The sequence below is a fragment of the Passer montanus genome, unplaced genomic scaffold (assembly GCF_014805655.1).
Source record: "Passer montanus isolate IOZ18808 unplaced genomic scaffold, ASM1480565v1 scaffold119, whole genome shotgun sequence".
Taxonomy (NCBI): Eukaryota; Metazoa; Chordata; class Aves; order Passeriformes; family Passeridae; genus Passer; species Passer montanus.
Window position 1 is genome coordinate 281590 of NW_024358611.1, and position 22445 is coordinate 304034.

Here is a 22445-nt window from a genome sequence, read left to right on the forward strand (position 1 = left end):
TTTTTTGCCTTCTTTGTTTTTAAATCTTGCTGTTTATACAACTAACAGGAACATCAAATTTCAGGACCAGCAGCATGCTGGGCTGGGCTTGTTCTGTGGATAATTAGAAGCTTATTTCCTGGCCTGTCCCTCTCTGATGTATCATGCCAGGCATGTTATTAATGCTTCCTAAGAAGTAAGAGGCATGTCTGAGTAATTCCCTATTTTCCTCCAACAACTGAGCAGTTAAGCACATCTTTTCATGATGGGCAATTTCAGCACAGGTTACATTGCACAAGCCTAGCATTACTTTGAAAAAAGCCAAGCAATTCTCCACTAACAACCTCTCTGATAGAAACCATCATTCACTGTCTGCTTCTGATACTCATTAAAAATCCCCTGAAGTGCCAGTAAGCAAAGCTCCTGCCTGGGGGTGGGGTGGGTTGTGGTGGCTCAGGATTGTGCTGGGAAGAGGTTTTCTGGGTGTTTCACACTGTGTGAATGAAATACAGTGTCAGATTTTGGAGATTTAACAAGGGACACAAAGCACTGGGGCCCTGGCATGGACATCCCGTGGGATGTTCCATCCTGCACCTGGAACAAACACATTCCTCCCTCTGAGCTGGGATCCACTGCTGGGAGGCCTTTCCCACATAATTACCCTGATCTACACATCAAGCACAGAGCAGTTCTTGCAAAGCTGTTCCAATAATTTAGCAAAATCTCACAATCAACAGGCCCCCAAAGAATATAAAATGTCCCAGGAATTAGAGGACAGAGTTATCACTCTATAAACACAAAGACCCATTGGATAAGATGGGTTAATTAATCCAGTCTTTGACAGCTGCATGTTTGGCTTCTCATTTTTGGATGGGTTTTCACTTAAATCTGCCAGTTCCAGTGAATATTGTAAATCAGAATATGGACTGTCAGTGAATCCAATGACACTGTGGATCAACAAGGACATCCCAGAAAGCAGGGATGGAGGGCAAGGCAGAAAGCACAGCCACAGCAAGGCTGCAGAGCCTCCTACTCAGAGAATTTGGAATTGATTTATCAGCGGGAATGAATTTTTTGGTTATAAAATAAGTGGTGAACAGGTGGCTTGCCCTGCAGTCCACATTATTCTTGGTAACAGATTATACATAATTCACTGCACATCCTGCCTGCAACACATTCAAGCATGTGGAAAGAGTGAGAGCTCCTGGTCAGGTCCTACTTCCAACAATGCCTTTGAAGCACCTACAGATGATAGATATGATAGGTAATGGCAATTTCCAGAACAAGTCCCTGGATGAGATATCTCAGAGGAAAAAAAAAACACCCAGGGTCTGTAAAAGCATTGAATTTCTGGGCTTTTAAACCTGCCATGGCCACTCTGCACATCTCATCAAACAATGTGGACCACAGCAACTGAAAGAGCCAAGTTTCTGCATGCCCCAAGTGGTTCAGTGGCTCACAGGAGTAAGATTTAGCTCAAATTCTCAGTCCTGTTTCTCTCTTTCCCAGCCTGCCTCTTGTTTACATCAGTGGGAAAGCTACCTGTTCCCAGGGGAGAATTTCCTGTCCTGCTATGTGAGGTGACTCTGAAGGCATCAGTTTTATTTAATGTCTGCTTGGCTAAAGCTTCTCTCAAATTATTGTTTTGTTGCAGGGAAATTCTCCAAATTTAGGATCCTCATTCCTCTTTGCTTCATTACAATGCTCAAGTAATTTTATTTAAAATTGCTGTGGACAAGCACTCAGTGCTGCAAACTTTAAATTTTGATATGAAAATATCTCTTTCAAGACATCATTCCTCCTGCAGCAGACATGATGCCTGCTTCAGTGAGGGAGGAAGGAGCTGGCATGACTAAGCTGTCTCTGATAACAAGCTCTTAGTTTCACAGACTTGGAAATAAACTGCTTGGACAAAGGGAATGCTCGTGGTTGCAGCTGATAAGAGCAAACATCCCACACCAAATCTCCTTCTGTGGGAGAAGGAGTGAACCAGGCCAGGCTGTGCAAATGATAGGCTGGAATAAACAGGGTAATTTTGGAGTTTAGGGAACACCATCACTCATTCCTCCCCCATGCTCACAAATTCATCACAGAAAGCAAAGGGAAAAAATGCTTTTATGAAAAATTAAACAAAACTTAAATAGCTGTAGAAGGGTTCATCAGAAAAATGACAGCTACACTGTGTGGACTGTGATCCAGAAAGTGAACAAGACCATGGTAACTCACCTCAGCGTGGGGAAAAGGAGGTTCTGGAAGATACACCTTTGTTTGTTTGTTATGACACAACCTTTAAAGAAAAGGAAAGCAGCCAGAGTTAGAGGTGCAGCACATCCTGCAGCATCTGCTGCCATCTACTGTTGGAGAAAACTGGTTTGGCTCTGAGGCACCAGGTGCAAAATCACCAATTTGTCCTGTTGCTGCCAGAGTTGCTGCTTGGAGGATCCACACGTACAGGACACAACACCAGGATCACACAGAGACTGTGCAAGGCAGCTGAAGGCAATTCTGTACCCAGTGGAACAGAGCTCCTCTGCTGCTCCAGACAAATCTGTAACTCAGCATCCACAATGGTTCCTCACCCAGATCTCAGCAGCTTTTGCAAAGCCAAATCATCTGTCAACAGGAAAATCCCACTTCTCAGCAGTGATTTGGTCCTTTTGCTCATTCTGATCCAATTCCCCCGTGCATTTTATTATTGGCAAATTGCCTCTCCCCACGGCCCAAGGCTCACTGTGACCTGGCATTTTCCATCAATCACTTATCTTTAAAACAGATATTGAGAGCTGTTGATGAGCTCTACCCAGACTCCTGATTCATCCTATTACAGCAGCTAAAAAAAGCTGTTTGTCAGAGGTCTGGGTGATGTGACAATGATCTGCAGTGACACTGTCCTGGTGGCTTTTCTGGGAAACACTGCCTGGCTCATCCTTGCACTTTATTAAAAAGAAATGAGCCTGGGTCAAACTAATTTTGATAAAGTCTAAGGGATACTAAGAGCAGGGCATTTCCTTTAGCTGAGTAACGGGTAGAATTAAAAGCTGGAATCCCTGAATATCAACCACAGTTCTGATCCAAACCTGTATTTTATAGATTTTCAACCTTTTCCTCCATTTCCATGTAAATCCACCAGATTTCAATCATCTTTACAATTCTCCTGAGGGATCAAATCCCACAAGATTTCCAGGATCTGTCTTTTCTTTCCTGAACTCCAAAATCTTGAGAGGAAGAAGAGAAGAGCTAACTTATTGTATTTAATACTCTAGAGCATGTCTCCATTGGTAAGAATGTGGGAAGTGTGCCAAGTGGATGGGCTCTGCTTTCCAGGGCTCAGAATCAAAGAATGGTTGAGGCTGGGAGGAACCTCCTGAGATCACCAAGTCCAAGCCCTGCTCAAGCACTCTCAGCAGAGCAGCTCATCCAGGACTGTTTCCAGCTGGATTTTGATGTCTCCACAGCAAAGTCTCCATAACCTCTCTGCACAGAGGCTGCAGTGTTCACAGAATCATGAAATGGTTCAGGTGGAAGTGATCTGAAAGATCATCCAGTTCCAACTCCCTGCCATGGACTGGGACACCTTCCACCATCCCAGGCTGCTCCAAGCCCCATCCAACCTGGCCTTGGACAGTTCCAGGGGAGGAGCAGCCACAGCTTCTCTGGGCAACCTGTGCCAGGGCTCACCATCCTCACGGGGAACAATTTCTTCCCAATATCCCATCTAACCCTGCCTTCTAGTAGTTTAAATCCCCTACCCTGATGGAATTTCAAATTTTTGTTCTGCCAGTGGGCTCTGCTGAAGAGACTGAGCCCTCACCCTCATTACTTCCTATCAGGTGTTCCTACACAATAACCCCTGAGCCTTCTGCTCTCCGGGCTGGAGAGCCCCAGCCCCCTCAGCCTCCCTTCATCTCCAGGGCCTCATTCCAGAAATCCCACCCCCTTCTGGTACTGGGGAGACCAGAACCACACAGAACACTGTCCATGTGGCCTCAGCAGGGCTGAGCAGAGCAGGATCTCCTCTCCTGACCTGCTGGCTCTGCTCTGCCTCATACAGGACATTCTTGGCCTTTTCTTGCCATGGCTCAGCAGACCTAAGGCTGAAAACTCTATTTTGCTTAGCCAGGACATCATGGTAGAATGTGGGGGGCTAAGATTTGCAAACAGGAACAATTAAAACTCACTCAAGTCAGGAACATAATTTACTCATTAGGGTAAGCAGCAAAAAGCAGAGATTGAGTTTGCACATTCTGTAGGAAATGATCCTTCCCTAATTATAGAATATATTCTTCCACACACACACCCTCCCTGGTGACTCCAGGAACGTGTCCACAATCCCAACCAGGATTATTTTAGAATCTGTCAGGTAGAGATAACCTGACAGAGATAACCACAGCTGAGAGTGCTGCCCTGGCACACCTACCACTCAGCAAAGATCTGGGAGAACTCCAGGGAGCTGTTGGCAACAGGTGAGATGAAATAGAAGGGGACATTGGAGAGTCCTGCAGAGTCAATGTACTGATAGAGGCACTCCAGCAGGTCGTAGATCACTCCAGAGGGGTAACAGGGAACCAGGACATTGCCTCCATTCCGGACAGTCATCGCTAGGGGAGAGACAACGAGAGAAATCAGTTCACTGCCTTTGAATTTAAACTTCTGATAAATTCCTTTCATCCAAATTTATATAAAAAGCAGTTTTTGCATCAGTTAGTACAACACATTATGCACATGAGTCGGGAAGAAATCCTGTGATCATTAAATACATTTATTTCCTGCTTTCTCCAGGCTCAGTGAAGTGATTCTGCTCCTTTAGCTGGGGGCACATGACAGCCTGAGCACAGGGAAAAGTCCTGACAGGAGAGGGCAGCCGTGCACTGGCACAGGAGGATAAAGGAGTGACACAAACCACCTCACCATCAAAATAAACCCTGCTCCACCTCTCAGCTGCCTCCAGAGGGGAAGGACAACAGCTCCCAGGTCTCAGCCAAAAGCACTGCACATGGTGAGCTGTTCAGTGCTTGGATTTCAGATGAAAAGCTGAAGGTGTGGTTATTTCAAACAGCCCTCAGAGCCAGAAATGGGTGATGGAATGTTTGTCCTTTTTAAAAACTCTAAATATTTCTGTCCTTTCTGTATAACAGGAACAATTTAAAACTTGCAGACAGCGTGAGACTAGATAAAAATGAGGAGAAGAAAAGGAAATATAGGTTTACTCTGTAATTGAGACACATCTGAGCACAACAGCAAAAGCAAGCAGAGCAAACATCGTGTTCTTTTTGGCAGAATGAATTACAAAAATACTGCACCTTCTGGGAAAGCAGAAATACTTTGTTCAGCTCAGTGAACAGTTTCACCTGTGGTTGTGGGGTAAAACCATCCACTGCTGTTAACTGCAGCAATAACAGCATGCACCAAGCACTCCACAGAAAGCTGTGGAAGAGCCTGGAAATACAAATATTGCATCCTCCCAAATCTCTTCCTTGGCCTCAATTTCTTGCTGAGCTTTGCTGGGGTATGGATTTAGCACTTTAAGGGTCTTTTTGCCCCTGATGGGGCAGAATCTTCCTCAAGGAAGATTTTTCTGGCTGAATGTTTAAGTTTTATGGAGTTCAGAGGGATGCACAGCCCAGTAGGATTTTTCACACGCATTTGTGGTTGTTTTACTCCTTGTAGCAGTCAGTGCCATCAACAACTGCTGATCAAAGACCCCTTGTTTATCACTTATAATACAACTGCAGGGCAATTTATTTATTTATACTTTAAAATTATATATATATATATATAAAATTATATATATACTTATTTATATATAAATTTTATTTATACATATATATATATATAAAATCATGTATTTATAATACAACTGCAGTGGATTTATTTCTCCAGGCCATATACAAACTATACCACCCAATCATTTGGAGATGAAGAGCAACAGCTCACATTTGTTCAGAACTCGAGATGTTCCCAAACATCCCAGCAATGTGTGACATTATCCCCCTCACTTGAGCAAATCTAAACTATCCTAGCTGTAAACAGGATGTGAAGAGAGCAATGAGGAGGTTGAGAACAATATTTTCAAAGCCATCTGGAGGTGGAAGTTGAGGCTCTAGCCCCTGGACCTGAATTTACACGGAGATATCACACACCCAAAAATTCTGCAGAGGAAAGTACCTACACCCACTGCAGCAGGAATGGTGCACAGGCCAGGGATGGGATGCAGAACAGAGGTTAAAGAATGTGTCAGGCCACAAAAAATGTGAGTTCCATTCCTTTGTGGTGCTTTGACCCTGGCTGGAGGCTGGGTGCCCACCAAAGGTGCTCTGTCACTCAGCTGGGCAGGGGAGAAAATGTAACAAAAAGCTTGTGAGGAAAGTTAAAACCAGGGAGAGATCAATGACTAATTACCATCATGGACAAAATGGACTTGAGGAAATCAGTTTAATTTATTTCACCTCTCTCCACAGGGCACAGGCCTGGCCAGGACCCTGGTCCAGTGTGGGGTCACAGCTCCTTCAGGCATCCCCTGCTCCAGTGTGGGGTCTCCAGACAGATTTCTGCACCCCTGTGGGCCCCCGTGGGCTGCAGGGACACAGCTGCCTCTCCCTGGGCTGTACCTTGAGCTGGGAATCTCAGCTTTGGTGCCTGGAGCAGCTCCTGCCTCTTCTTCCTCACTGCCCTGGGGGTCTGCAGGGCTTTTCCTCACTTACCCCCACTCTCCTCTTCCCTGACTGCAACTGCTCCTGCCAGTAACTTCCTTCCCCCTCTTCACTCTGATATCCCACAAGTGCTGTCACCTCTGATGGGCTTGGCCTTGGCCAGCATCCTGGAGCCAGCTGGGATGGGGGAAACTTCTGGAAACCCCTCACAGAAACCAGCCCTGCAGCCCCACACTACCAAAACCCAGCCATGCCAAACCCAGTACAGCCTGAATTCCCAGCTCTCCACAGCCACTGGTTCCCTGCAAACCTCAACTTTTCCTGCTGAAAACCAGCACAAGTTCAAGATTCCTGAGGCCACAGAGGAAATAACAGAGAGTAAAGTCTTGGAGGAGATGTCAGCTTGAGTTTCTGTCCCCAGCAAAACTTCAGAGCTGGTGAGCAATAATGGATATAAAATCACAATCCAAGAGTGGAGAATGATTCCAGCCAGGTGCCCACCAGGCCAGGGATCCACAAAGGGATGAGAATCACTTCCCAGCTTCTGCAAAACAGGGGTGAAAACCTTTCCAAGAATATTGCTTTCCACACAAGCAGCAGGTCCAGTCTGGCCCTCTGCAGCACCAAAACACCTTTTCAGAGCTGTCATTAAGAGGACAAATCTATCTGAAAGTTGTTTAAAGCCCAATTTATCTTGCTGACTGATGGATGCTCTCTCCTGATAAAAGTTGTATAATAATCTTGGCATTTCAAATTTAGTCTCCTTCAGCAGCTCCATAACAAGTTGTTCAATTTACAACTCACAAAGAGATCCTTGCTTTCCCAACAGCTGCTGCCACAAGGTCGAGCTGGCACCTAAAAAGCAAACTGTGCTCTTTTCTGCTCTCTATAAACACACACAGCCTCACACTCACACAAAATATCACCAACTGTCCCCACAGACAGACTGGCAGCTTTGCTGCTGGTGCCCAAGGCAATGTGGAAATAAAACTGCTCTCCTTGAGCTGCAGAGCTGAGCAAGGAAAAAAGGGGCTTGGGGTGAACTGAGAGGAAACTGGAGGTGGGACAGAGTGTGGGGAAGAAATTCTGTGTGCCTTGGGAATCCTGGGATCAGGGCTGCAGCTCCACGTGCTGGGATGGAAACAGAGATTGAGGTGGGATTTTCACACTTCCATTTCTGTGCCTCACATCCCTCCTTCACAAGCAGGCTGGTATCTCCTCACACTCACTTTTGGTGAATTTTGGTCTGCTTTAGAGTTTTTACTTTGAGTATTCTGAGCTGCTTGTGCACTCCCTTGAACATTGTGGAAGTGAGAAAACACAGATGAAAACTACTGTGCTCAGCCTGCCTACTCAATTGCTTTTTCCAGTAACCCATTGATTCTGGACTTTTTTACCTATTTGAAAGAAAACTGATTTTCTGTTTTCCTGATGTTGGGTAGATAAATATAGCTGGTGTGCTAAAGACACATGCAAACGACAGCCCTGAACTGCGTTAATATAGAAATATTTAATTTCTTCAGATTGATGTTTTTTGGCAAGTACCACTCAAATTCCAGATTCTTACAATGGCATTATTTTAAGCATGTATCTTATTTTGGACTTTAATGATTTTCTCATTTCTCAGAGTTTGTCTCATTCAAGACAGAAACTGCAAACCCCTGAAAATAGTTGAGAATGTTTCTATAAACCAGAACAAGTTGTGCAGACAAACAGCCACCTGCACTGACACATGGAACATGTTTATTTATACACAGTCAACTTCTGGATTCTGCTTTTGCCCAACTACAGCTCTAAGACTTTAATTTGTAAATGAATTTTAATTAAGAGTCTCACTCTTGTTTACTCAGTGTTATAGGAGGGGATTGTGCCACTGTTTGTCAGAGGGACAGGGACCCCCATGAAGGTCCAGGAGGGACAGAGAAAGGCAGCACATCTGGATTTACCAAAACAAGGTCACCAGAGCTGAGCTGAGGGTAACAAAATTCACAGTGTTTAGAAACAATGAAAAGGCAGGTGAGATAGACACACACGTGTAAAAACACACATTTAGGGAAGGAAGTCACAGGTGTTAACACAGCTTCAAGGGGAGGTTGAACAAAACCACTGGGCATCATTAACTACACAAACACACCTAATTCAGGAAATTCCTGAAAAAAAAATACTTAAAGATCATGAGAGCAAAGTATCCCAGAATCCCACCCTGCTCTCCTGCTGTTCCTCAGGCATCTGCACACAGTCCCTGCTGGAGCCAGGATGCTGGCAGAGAGGATCTTCTGTAAAACCCATAATTATCATTCTTATAAAATGCCAAAATGTGCTCTATTAACAGATATTTAGGATCATTGAGTGGGTTGGGTTGGAAGGGACTTCAGGGATCATCCAGTTCCAACCCCTGCCATGGACAGGGTCCCATTCCACCAGACCAGGAATTTAGTCTGATTTAGTTTTCTCATGTCTTTTGGTAACCTTTGTCAGGATCCTTCTATCACAAGCTTTTTAGTTTTATTTGTAAAATGTAGTGAATTTAAAATAAAGGGAAGATCTCTGATAAAAGAACAGGCAACAGAGCAGGACAGACATGGAAAAGTGGTTTGATGAAAGAAGGATGAGAGCACAGAGGAACTGAGCAGGGGGAAGGGGAGAAAAGGAGAGAACAGCACTGGATGTGACATTCCAAACAGGCTGGAAAATGCTGCCATTCACACTGATATCACAGCTTTGCAATTATCAGCTTTTCCAGCTGTGAAAGCGTCTGATTAGGTTTTATAGATCTGGGGGTCTATAAATATATCTTGACTTTTTTTTTTTTTTAAACAGAGATTGTGCTGCTTGCTTTTGATATATTTAAAAGTCAGGTGTAAGAAGGGAAGCAGATGTGCTTGTTTTCAAAACTGAAAGTCATAAAAAAGCATATAAAGATTTTACTCTGGCTGATACACAGGAAGGAAATAGTAATATTTCAGCTGGGAACAATATCCACATAGCCTGTTGGCAGCCAAGTGACATACTTAGCAAACCAGGAGCAGCAGATGATTAAATCTCATTATACCTGTTCCATTCCAAAACATTTTAGGTACAACTTGTGTCTCTCCAAGCACTTACTGCATTAATGACATCAAGAGCACATCGTAAAATCTAAACAGGTAGTTTTATGCCAGGAGCTATAGCTGGACAACTTACTCAATTCCAGGAATCTCAAAATTATTTCCCACCCAAAGCCATGAATAAGATGATAAAACAGGCAGGAGATTTCTCCCAGTGACCTACCCAGGTTGCTGCAGAACTCTCCCACCATTCCATCGGGGTTGGCAGTGGGGATCTGGGTCAGCCCTGTCAGGATGAGAACGTCGCTGTTTTTAAGAGAAGCCTGGTCCATGGGCTGGAACAGAGCACAGGGAAATAAAATCAGGAATGGGAGAGTTTCTCCAGGCAGGACATGATGGATACAGTCACCAAGCATTTTACACTGCACACTCCTCCATCTGTGGAAAACTAACTTGTTTTATACTGGTATTTTATTAAAGCAGAATGAAAATGCAAACCCATTTCTCTGCATTAGCAAACAGAGATTAGATATTCAGAAACTAGACATCAGTGTGACAATAAATACATATTTTTGACACTGAAAATGTAGTATGATCCAATCTTGATAAGGTAAAATCCAGTTCTCTGCCTGCAGATGGTGAAAAGGTAACTTTGAGCCTCACTCTGCTTTGGGATGCCCTTCCCACAGCTACTGATTAAGCAAAAGTGGGCAACTGCTGGCAGCTGTGTGGTATTTTATGGTTATTTACTCTCAATAAACAACTTTCTGCAGTCTCACCAACCAGGAAAGATTTTTGCCAGAAGAGACAGATGAAGAGATTTCCTGAGCTGAACCTCCAAGACCACTGTAAGGTCAATTCCCCTGCTCACAGCTCTCCAGAGCCATTCTGAAGCAGTTGAGAAGGACCCTGCCCTGTTAAACATGCAGGGGAATTTCATATCAACTCTGTCAGGAGTTTAAACTGTGCTCCCCCTTGTAGGATCAGACCTGACATGTGAGATTTATCACAATCTTTGACTCTCTCCAGTGTGTCCATGAAAATGAAATGCCAATAATGCAATAAAAAGTAATATGGAATCTGCCTGTGATAATGTACATAATGATTATGGTATATTAGATCCACATAATTTCAGATGCCATTGCACTGAGAGGTCCTGCATTGATTTTTGTGGGTTAATGTAAAGAATATGTCTTAAAAGGCTTTTAGTGACATGTCTGAACCTGTGCTGTCAACTCCTGTTCTCCACTTCAGTGGCAACGGTGTCAATCCAGCCTCAGGAGAGGGGGAGACAAAATTTCAATGGAAACCATCTGCCAGAAGAACAGGGAACAGTCAGTGGTGCCAGGCCTAAATCCCAATTCACTGGAAAAGCAGCTCTGGATATGTTCAAAGGATACCCTATTTTAAAACTAAATGCAGTGACTTTTTTCATACCCTGCTTAAAAAAAAAATAAAAAATGGGCATTTCATTATGAACTTCTCATCATGATCCTATGGAGAACCAGGACAGACAAACAAGTTGATAAGGTAAATTTCACTCCCTGAGGAAGAAATGATCTGCTGCTCACAATTTTGACTCTGTGCCACTGGAGATATTGTTATCATTACATATTGTCTGTCAAACATCAAAGAGGTGATGAAGAGCTGGTTGGAAGCTCCCAAAACCCACACACAGAAACACCAGATTGTAGCAGCCTGTGCTGGTGCTCACAGGGATTAACCCCAGGAGAAAAACTATCCATTGTCCTCAAAAAGCATCTGGAAGCAAATGCAAGACAATGATGATATGGGGTAACATCAGTGATGTGATAAATAACAAGGAAAGTACAAACTGAATGTGATTTTAACTGTCTGTTAAACTATTCCTTCTAAAGATGTGCCTGTGAGCAGTTCACTCACACCCTTCTCTGCCACTGCGACTTAATTTCCTTAAAAACAGAAATTTTACCAGAAGCTTCCAGAGAAATGTTCACCTTTGGAAAATGATGAAAAGTCTGACCTGATAAACTGAATCCCTTTTTATGTCAGAGAGGAGAAAACATTCTCAGTTACCAAATTACTTCGTACAGGGCAAAGTTTCTCCTCACAGAAATATTGCACTCACACATTGTCAAATACTGCTGCTCCTTCCCTAGGAAGGGATGAGAGCACAGCCCAGGATGGAATGAGGCTGATGAGAAACAGGGATTTAGAGGCTCTGATACATTTTGTGCACCTAAGGATGGCCATACTATTAAGGATCATTTATCTACTGTAGTTTCCCAGCTGAGAACAAGCTTTTAAGTGAGGGATGCTCAGAAGCAAAGCTCTCCAGCAGATACCCACCTTGGGGGAAATCACTTAGTGATCAAAAACCTGACACATCTTCTAAATTATTTTTAAATACCTCCTGCAATAATGCTTTTAACTATTTTGACAACTTCTGAAGCGCACGGCACTGCAAACTTCAAGCCTTTCTTTGCAGTAAGAATTTATGGATCTAGAGAGAATTAATTTACTGGAAATTACATCTACAGCACTATAAAGACTTTGCCCTTAGCAGAGCAGGGTGGAAAAGTTGGCAGCCACTGAGCTATCATTCCTCCTAAGGAAGGATGTTTCAGAAGTGATATAAAGCAGTCTGTGAGCTGTCTGTGAAGATTCTTCATTCAAATATGGATTTTTTTAAAAAGTCACTAATGCTCTTTTGTTTAACTCTGTTGAAAATTTTCTCTTTAGAGTGAAAGACAATTCCACAGTTTTAAGTGAATATCAAATCACCAATAACAAAGAATTTTAGTTATCTTTCTCTTGTAACTATTGATACCTGTCATTTGTCAGGGTATGTCTTATCAATGCCCATTAAGTCCAGGCACTGATAACACAGTTACCTTAGAGTGGCCTCTACCCCAAACCTGATCCCAGCTGGAATAACCCCTTTTTTTGAAGCAAAAGTTCCTCCTAAAGACTAAGACAAGTCAGGGGCTGTACCTGAGGGTGTGTTGTAAGCAGAGAAGATCCTGAAACATAAGAAACCTTTTCATAGTGTGACTGGATAATCCAATTGGAACTCCCAAGAGCGTAGCCCGAGCTCAGAGGGGTGACCTGCACAGCACCAAACAGCTCCTGAAACACACAGTGAGAGACATTGACTTGAGAGAACTCCAGAAGAAATCAGGACAGGTCATTTTGTCATCAGTGACAGGGATTTCAAAAGCAGTTCTGCTGCTCAAAGCCTTTGTGAAGCTGTTCTGCTGACAATTACATCTGCTGGGTTTACCCACCCATGTCTAGCAGGACACATGCTCTGAGAAAAGCTTTTCCTGAGGCAGGACCTCCATAAAGTCTCTCTTCCATGTGAATTTTATGGCATTTGATACAATGAATGATACCTCAAAAATCAACCAGGGTCTTGATCCTCTGCCTGTCGCTGCTGTATTGAAGAAGTTTGTGGGAACTTTTCATCTTTGAAGACTCTATTGTCCTTTAGTGAAATATAACTGGTATTGACCAGCAGGAGAGAAGGAAGGAAGGACTTCTATATTGATATAAAAACTCTGCTTGGGTTGCAAATTTTACTGTGGAAAACAAACTTAACCTCAAACTCACTAGCTTTCTAACTTTATTTCTTTTCAAATGCTACCTGCTGGTGATTTAGCAACAACACCCTGCAAACTCAATCCACATTTTAGTTTCAGTGTAAGCAACTTGACAGTTGCCTCCTTCCCAGGTGTCATTAGGAATTGTATTCCTTCATCTGTACCCAGGAATGTGGAATACTTGTTTGGAGAAAGGAAAATAAACCTCCCTAATGTGATCTGCCTTCTGCTTAGTGAATTATAGAACAAGCATCTGATTCATGCAATACAGTGATTTTTCTAGTATTTCAATACATATTTGGATGCCTTGAAAAACAAGACAGGGAGCCTTCATTCCTCAGAGTGTGTAAGACAAGGCTTTAAAGTTTGATTATTTGAAAAGTTAGCTTTGGGAAGAGAAAAAATAGTTTTTTCCCCCAGTAACTACAGAAGAATGATTGTCTCAGATACACACATCTAAAATTAAGGGAGATGCATCCACACTGTGAGGACAACCAAAAATTAACTGAACCAATCCATGGATAATGAGGAGTCACGACTTACTTTAACCCATATTTTTATTTTTTATGGCCTTTGAGCAGCAAAACCAGGTATCACAGCCCAAACAAGAGCAGGAATCATGGCACACATGGTGCCAACAATCCATATGGGATCTGCAGACTATGGAATTGTGGGTTCAGCTCATTCTGGGAACTACACTGGATTATAGTCAACAGCATTACAGACAATAACTGTTAGCTGGGAGCCCTGGGAAAGGAGTTTCTGAAGTTCACATTGAACCATTAGGTTCTGTTTACAGTCCCTAATTTACAGTATGAAACAAAGTGGAGGCTAAAGCACTCTAAAGATTCCCAGAAGTGAGACTGGGGAGCTGGGAAGGGGATGTGGCTTAGAGACAGAGAGGATACATTCACTCCCTGCATCCTCCCAGCTCTCAGTGGGCCAGCCATCAGCTCCAAATTTGAGGGCACGCCGCCTTAAAATTGGCCTCCCCAAGGAAGGGAAGAAACAAATGGATATTCCCTGATTTCACCAAACAAGAGCCCTTCCTGGGAGGCAGACGAGGGGCAGTTTGTGTAATCCTGTCTTGCTTGCCTCTGCCAGGGTAAGTAGATCCAACCAACACAGGATCTAGAGGGAGAAAAGCTGGGGAACAATTGTTGGTGTTGCCCTGGGTAGTTGTTGGTGTTGCCCTGAGGGCAAACGTGCAGGTACTCACGATTTTCTGGGAATAGCCCACCAGCTGGATCTTGCTGAGGGCTGCGTTCACCTCAGGCATGGTGTAGCACTTCCTCCACATGGACACCTCCACCGCGTCCTTCAGCGGGGCCGGCAGCAACCTGTGAACACCAGCAGGAGCTTCTGTGGGGATCCAGAGCAACAGCTGGTGCTGGACCAGCTGCTACAACCATTTACATTCTCCAAATCTTTAATTTTACCCTTTTAAATTTTTATTTTCAGTGTGCGTGGTGCTTCAAAGCGAGGAGCAAAGCCACACTTCTCAATCTGCCTCACGCTGAGGACTGCCCTCCTCCAGCTCTCTTTGTTGCTGTTCTGTCCAGCCCTTGCTTCAAAGAAATAGTTGTGACCAAGGTGTTACCACAACTCTTGGGGTATTTTCAACGCTGATGAAAGATGCTGGATGATCTGAGATGTCAACATGAAATGCACCTCCAGCACTAGGATCTTGGATCAGTGTCCATTTTTCATATCATAATAATCTGAATACCCAACAATCTGAAACAATCTGGTGATTAAAGTGCAGTTACCAGACCACGAGCAGGGATGGCTCTGCCCTGATTTCTGCCACTGGTCTCTTCCAAGAGCACATGTCCCTGCAGCTCAGCATCCCTGCCTTCAATCCCACTTCCCTTCCGAGTGCCCTGGCAGGGACACACAAGCTGACACTGCAGAGCTCTTTGAAATCCCCTCCACGGAAGTATTTAAGATGTTTTACACCAAAGTAAGATCCATCCATTCTGCTCCTCACAGACACTGCAAGTCAGCTGGTCAGCATTGTCAAGGGAAGAAGTGAACTATAATGTCACAGGCTGGAAGAGGGATGGCTAACTTCTGGGAAATAAATCTTCCTTAGCAACATGAACCGAGGCAGGAAGCAGCACAGCTGCCAAATGCGTAAGAAGAATAGGATTTTTTTTTTGTATATTAAACCAATGCTAAATCAAAGGCTAATTCAAACCAATTTCCAAAGATTTATGGAAATTGGTCAAGTTTCTTTGATCAATTTGTTTAAAGGAATTTAATTTATTGTTATATCTACTAGGTCAGTGAACTCCTCCATAATTTAAGATACTGAAGAAAGGATTAAGGACAGCTCTTGCCAAGACCACAGCACAGGTCCAGAACGATAACTGTAATTCCAGCACACGCTGGCTGAAAGCACCCCATGCTTCAGGAAACAAACAAAGCCTTCAAGGTCTTTTTTGGGAAGTCGTAAGCAACAAAAGGCCACACAATGTGGAGAGTTGTCCACCACTGCACTGAAGCAAATTGCCTGTAAAAGCCTTTAACCTAGCATAAGAAGCATTTAGTGTTGGATGCTTTCAGGAGCTTCTCTTCTGGGAAGAGGAAAATGTTTCTCCAGGTAATGGACAAAGTGGGGAATTGTCCTTGGTGAAGGAAGTTTCTCTTAGCCTTGACTGTGGCTACACTGAAAATACTCTGATCCCTGGCAGAGACCAGTGGCACCGGTCTCCAGGGGCTTCATGAAGCTGAGTGACAACAAAGTGCTGGTCCCTCAAATGTATTCAGTCTGTCATCTCACTTCTAAAATCCCTACAGAGCTACCAGAAGATATTTTGTGATCTGAAGTAAATCTACATGGCAACATCCTGTTAGAGATCACCTCACAACAACCAGATGTGTGAGGGCAGCTGCTGGGACAGCCATAAACAGGGAGGTACCACAAATCCACATGAGGATACAAAATCCATCCTTAAAAAAACTCAGATATTTGTATTCTTCACTGGGATCTGCATAGAGACAGTCCCTCCTGGTCAGTGCAAAAACAAATCCACATGGCTGAGGATACAAAATCCATCCTTAAAAAACTCAGAGATTTGTATTCTTCACTGGGATCTGCATAGAGACAGTCCCTCCTGGTCAGTGCAAAGGGTGAAATTTAATATATGATGTAAAATCCCAGAATTGTTTAAAGGGAGAGGAGGATGGCAGCACCAAACTACATCAGGCCAGGGCCTCTCTCGTGCCCTGCTCAGCCTCAGGAAACAGCCTGTTTCAAACACTTTAAAATATATGGGAAACCATCAAACAAGAAGTCAACAAAGTGCCTTTGACAAGGCAAACTTGCTCTTTAGCCCCTGAATCCCAATCAGTGTGAAAGATATCCTGGCTGGCATCTCCAGAGCTTCCACAAGACTGCTCACTTGAAATAAAAGCCAGTGGCAATAAAACAGGCTGAGCAATTAGTTCAGACTGGATCTGATAATGGAAAAATGTAAACCACTATAATGAACTTATTATATTTTATACAGTATTTGCATTTAAAATGCTCCAGTGCTTTATCTAATGAAGATGATAATACTTTGTGTTTTATACTAACTGTTTGGAGGAGAACTAGCTGAACTGTAAAGCAGTAATGGGGACTGATCAGCCTGAAAAATTAAAGTTAGACTGAGAAGTAATAAGTATTCTGTTCTAGCAACAGCCAAGCAGGAAAAAAAAACCCCCAATTCATCAAGATCACATTTTCTTAAGTAACGGATGTCAGTCCAAGGCTGCATGTGCCATTAGCCAGGTGCTAATTTGGGGATCAGTAGATGTTTTGCTCTAATAATCAGTTCCATTCACGCCTGCGTGACACTTGTCAGCAGGCATCTCAAAACACTTTGCAAACATTAATTAAAGTCCCCGGGTGCCCTCTGTGCTGCATGGGAGCTCTGTTTTACAGATGCACAGGGAGGTGAAGGGGGAAACTCAGGGCACAGGTGGGGCAGAGGTGAAGAGGGAGTTCACATTTGTCCTCTTGCTCCAGCTCAAAAACTACATTGGTTCAGACCAGCAGAGTTTATTATACACTAATTTATGTTATTAAACTGATGTTTAGTAGATCCCATCTCCCTGCTACCCCTTTACAACAGCTACAGGATGGAACTATGAATTTTAGGGGACATCCCCAGCAACAGGAGAGAGGAACATGTATTTTAAATACCACTTAAATGAAAAAAAAAAAGGCTCCAGTCTTCTACAGCAGCTGAATCAGAACAAAAATTCCCTCTCTGTGTTCTCCTCTGGAATAATCAGCAGCATGCAAAGTGCCAGGCAGCACTTTTCCTAAAATACGACCACCAGGAAAGTGACATTATATGAGCTGCAAGATATATGATTCTCCTTTAAACCATGCATACAAAACATGCCTGGTGTGACAGGAATAATGGCTCCAGTCCTCTCTCCACACACTGGGAGCTTCAGCAGTGGCTCTGGGCAGGCCACTGGACCCCAAAATTTAAAAAAAAACAAAAACAACAAACCACTATTCTAAAAATCCTGCTGAACTTCAGTATATTTGGTTTTGCTTTACATCCAACTTGACATCTGCTTGTCTTCAGAAGAGTGAGAGTTAGGGTGTAAAGACTGCTCCTACATTCAGCAGGGGAACACAATATACAGCTAAAACTGTGGTAATTCAGATTTTTAATTTTTGCTTTGTGATATTAGGAAATATCAAGGTTACTCTTCTAATGTAAGAAATAATTCACTTTTAGGAAACTTCTAAATCAAGCCATTAAGAATTAGGAGTATAAAAAGGGAGATCAATTAAAAATGCACAAAGCAGCTTTTAAAAATAACTTTTTAATCAACCAATCCTATCTTTAAAATGTGCTAAAAACGAAACTGTCTCCTCCAAGGAACATGTTGTGCACCTGAAATTGTTTTTATTCCCAAGGAAAGCATCATCTACAATTAGTAAACTGTATGGATAATTTTTAGATTCCTTAGGCTTTCAAAACTCTGAGCATCTTGTTTTGATGTACAGCTGGAATAATGGATATGTTGCTTCCAAATAAGCTTTTTTATTCAGATTTTAATTTGTTTTTAAGTTTTGGAAAGCCAAAAAGCCCACCTCTGCTGTTCAGGTGTAAAGATGGGAAGAAAGGTAACACCAGTGACCTCCAACAGCTGTGTCTTGACTTTCTTAGTATGTCAGCAAACATAAATGCAAATACCATTTAAATTTAAATTATTCCAATGCAGTATCATGAAATTTAAACAGCCTTCTCATTTCGACAACTTTTTATGATGTTACTACCAAAATCTGATGGTTTTATCTACCATCATGGAGCTGAACTGTGTGAGGGGAGATCAGGGGAAGCTTTGCTGTCACCAAGTCTTTCTCCAAGAAACAAATTTGTGAGGTTGGAAAACCAAGAATGTGCAGAAATGATTAAAGAAATAATCGACCCAAGGAGTCACAGCAGCAAATCTCAGATGGTGGGAGCTGAGCCATCCTCAAAGGGACTCCCAAACTTTGGACAAAATCACCTTTCCTGGGACTTGTTCCTTACCTTTGCACCTCCTTGTTCTTCCACATGGAGGCAGACTGAGCCTTTGGCACGCGTTCAATGGAATTCACCAGCTCTTCCATCAGGAGCCTGAAAACAGAAACCAAACCTAAATTAACATTGCCTCCTCTCACACAGGAGAGAACCTTGGCCCAAATCTTTCCAAAATACCATAGAAATTGTAACACTCGGAGGGGTTCTTCCCACAGAGGCCATTACCAGCACTGGCCCTGTTTATCCAAGGAGTGTTTCCAATTCCATCTGCTTGCAACAGAGGAGGATCTGGCCCACTGGGTTATGGGCTATTTGGAAAGTGCAAGATAATTTCTTCATTACTGACTGCTTGTGATAAGTAATGAGACAAAACACACAACAAAAACTCCTCAGCTGCTGTCTATCACTTAGGGAAACCAAGCATGCTGTCAGAGTGACTCTCCTCATCTGCCAAAGCATATTTGAGACAGGAAAAGGTGTCGAGCGTTAGAAATTGTCACTGCAGATTTCCCTGCCCAAAACTAAACAGCATTTGTGATTGTGTGCAGGCTTTCCCTTGAAGTTTGGAGCACAAGGACAGCATCTGGAATGATTTGGGGTGGGGAGAACCACACCAGTGCAGTCTCCCACGAGCCTGTGCTTGTTACCTCCAGCTCTGGACCAGCAAAGCCCAGAGGTCTACTACTCGTTCATATTTACACAATTCCTTTCACCTACAAGGGCCTTCAGTTTCTGTTTGTTTTCACACAATGGGGGAATTACTCTGGCATGGGAAGTTTGCACAGGACCTTCAGAGGACAAAGATTCCTGCCCTAAAGTGCTTACAGAGTAGTACAGATAGGAGGGCCTAATCTGGCTCCTAATTACTGAATGCAGCAGCTCTGCAGGAGAGAGGAACAGAGCTCAATTCCAGTTAGGCCTCACCAAACCTGCAGCATTTGGTGTTGACCCATCCAATCAACAAGACAATTTTGTAAAAATAAACTGGCAAGTTTGATGACTGCTCTGGTTTTCACCGCAATGTCTATCTTTTTCTACCTCAGTCTCCTATTTTTGCCATTTTTCTTAGTTCAGAGCTCACATAGCTCAGTTGGTATTTGAGATGATGTCAGCTTGAATTCCTTTCTGTGGAGTGGAGGAAAGTATGATTATATGGAATCATAAAATCCTAGAATGGTTTGGGTTGGAAGGGACCTTGAGGATCATTTAGTTCCAACACCTGCCATGGGCAGGGACACCTGGTTGCTCTAAGTTCTGTCCATCCTGGTCTTGAACACTTCCAGAGATGGGGCAGCCACAGCTTCTGTGGGGAACAAGTCCAGTTTCTGATTGGGAAGACTCCTTTTGGTTAAGGGGAACAGAGAAGAGCAGGAGAGCTCTTTGATCCTTGGTTTATGGTTTTTGAAGTTGCCTATATGGCAATTACTGAGGTGTCTCAGCCCACTCAAATTCCACTGTCCCACATCTATGGCCTGGACTCAACACAAAGCACCTGCTGGAAATGTTGATGGTTCCAGAGGTTGGGAAACATGGAGTTAACACATTTGCAGCACTAAGGACTTGGCTGGTGTTCAGCTCCTGCCTGAAAGCCTCCTCGGAACATTAGACACCACTCCTCTCCCCACATTGTCCTTTACACCTTCTCCTCAGCAGTGATGAAGGAGGAGCAGAGAGTCTGGAGGGGTTTTTTACCTGCCAATTTGAACCGTGGGCTCGGTGGCATAAACTGTTCCAGTGAATCCTGTGTACTCTGTGATGTAGGGCAGTGCCATCATGCAGTGATAGTTGGAGATCAAGATTACATCCACGGTGGAGAGGTCAAGCAGTTCAGTCTGAAAACAGAGCAAAGATAAGCAACTTGTAACCCTTTCATGCAGTTTAATAAATGGCAGAAAAACTTCTTATTTTTATTTTTTTTTTCTTTTTTTTTTTAAACTTTATTGCAGGAATGTGACTGGTTTATAAAAGCATGTCAGCTGTGGCAAAGACTAATGTTGCCTTTGAATTAACAAGATTTATTTTAAAAGCCCCCTAGAATTATTCCATTCTCCAACCTGTTTTGTTTTGTTTTTTTTTTTTCCAACCTGGAAAGGAAACCATGTCCTGGGTTTTTCTGTCTTTCAGGTGATGAAATGGCTGCTGTTATAAAACCCATGATTATTTTATTTTTATCAAAGAATTGATGTATGCACCTCCTTAGAGAGGAAGAGACACCAAAATTTCTGCATCAGTGATTTAGGGTGTCTCATTTTTTTTTATGCAGCACATTGTACTGTACCCCAAGAAAGAGATGACTGAAGATTGTATTTATTCATATGCTTAAAAATAATCCTCATATTTTCCCAAAGTAAATGCTTGGCATCTTTCTCATTCACATTTTCTACAGCAGGAGATGAAACCCATTCACAGGAAACAACAAAATGGATGGGTGGGCCCAATTAGTTTTGATGTGACAGTTTAGACAAGAGTTCTGAGAGTGAAAGAAGATTTCACACATTGTTAAAAGAATTTTAATTAGAAATATTTACTGGTAATGCTATAACACAAATGGTGTCAAGTCAGAAATTTACAAGATTACTGACCTCTAACTCAGTTATTATAGAGCAGCTAATGGAATTCAACACTCATCAAGCACATATTATCTGATTACAAGGCTTGGTCCAGCAATTTGAATAAAAAAGGCAAGAAAGTAGGTCACTCTGCTTTGCAGAGGGCTGACACAGTGCTCTGGTGACAAGCTGCCTAACTCCTCCTAAGCACTCATGGTTTCAATCCATGATCAGCAATGATCTCTGAGCTGAGAGCAGGAGGTGAAACACCATCCTCAGCTCCATGACAGGGCACCTTTTATCTTCCTGGGCTTCCAGGCAGGAACACTCTCCCTGCAAGGTATCAAAGGATCTGCTGATGCCTGCTCCTGCCAAAGCCTGGATTGTCCACACCTCGGTTTTCAGCTGTGGTCAGACTGTAGAGGATCAGATTCTGGACTGGTTTGGGTGGGAACACGCTTAAAGACCAGCCTGTTCCACCCAGGGACATCCTCCACTATTCCAGGCTGCTCCATCCAGCCTGGCCTTGGATACTCCCAGGGATCCAGGGGCAGCCACAGCTTCTCTGGGAAACCTCTGCCAGGGCCTCCCCACCCTCCCAGCCAAGGATTCCTTCCCAATATCCCATCCATCCCTGCCCTCTGGCAGTGGGAAGCCATTCCCTGTGTCCTGTCCCTGCACATCCCTTGTCCTCAGTCCCTCTCCAGCTCTCCTGGAGCCCCTTTAGGCTCTGGAAGGGGCTCTGAGCTCTCCCTGGAGCCTCCTCCTCTCCAGATGAACACTCCCAGCTCTCCCAGCCTGGCTCCAGAGCAGAGGGGCTCCAGCCCTGAGCTGAATCCCAGCCCAGGAGAGCCATCAGGAGGATACACCAGCACTTTCCAACCTTAAGCATGCCACATCTCAGCACCCTGGCAGCATTTACTGAGAGGATGAAAAGGGTGTCAAAACCAAAACAAAGTGAAATCTTCCCTGGGGCTTGCAATCTCACTAAAGTGCCTTTGAGCTGAAGAGGCTTAAAAATGTTTTTTTGCATGTGAAGTGAGAGAGCAGAAAGTTGCCAAGCAAAGAGAGGGCTGCACCCTGCACTCTGACATGTGTGAGA

The 22445-nt window shown here is 43.5% G+C and overlaps 1 protein-coding gene across 1 annotated transcript in view; it reads right to left on the reverse strand.

Annotated features, from left to right (window-relative positions):
• Positions 1–22445, reverse strand: part of INTS9 (integrator complex subunit 9) — a 60537-nt gene that overhangs the window by 25143 nt on the left and 12949 nt on the right. The window contains exons 5-11 of the mRNA XM_039697631.1: positions 20487–20626; positions 18804–18890; positions 14477–14597; positions 12650–12784; positions 9900–10011; positions 4397–4577; positions 2206–2266 (exon numbers count right to left, since the gene is read on the reverse strand). Of these exons, the coding sequence (XP_039553565.1) occupies positions 2206–2266; positions 4397–4577; positions 9900–10011; positions 12650–12784; positions 14477–14597; positions 18804–18890; positions 20487–20626 (837 nt within the window). The remainder of the gene's footprint in view (positions 1–2205; positions 2267–4396; positions 4578–9899; positions 10012–12649; positions 12785–14476; positions 14598–18803; positions 18891–20486; positions 20627–22445) is intronic.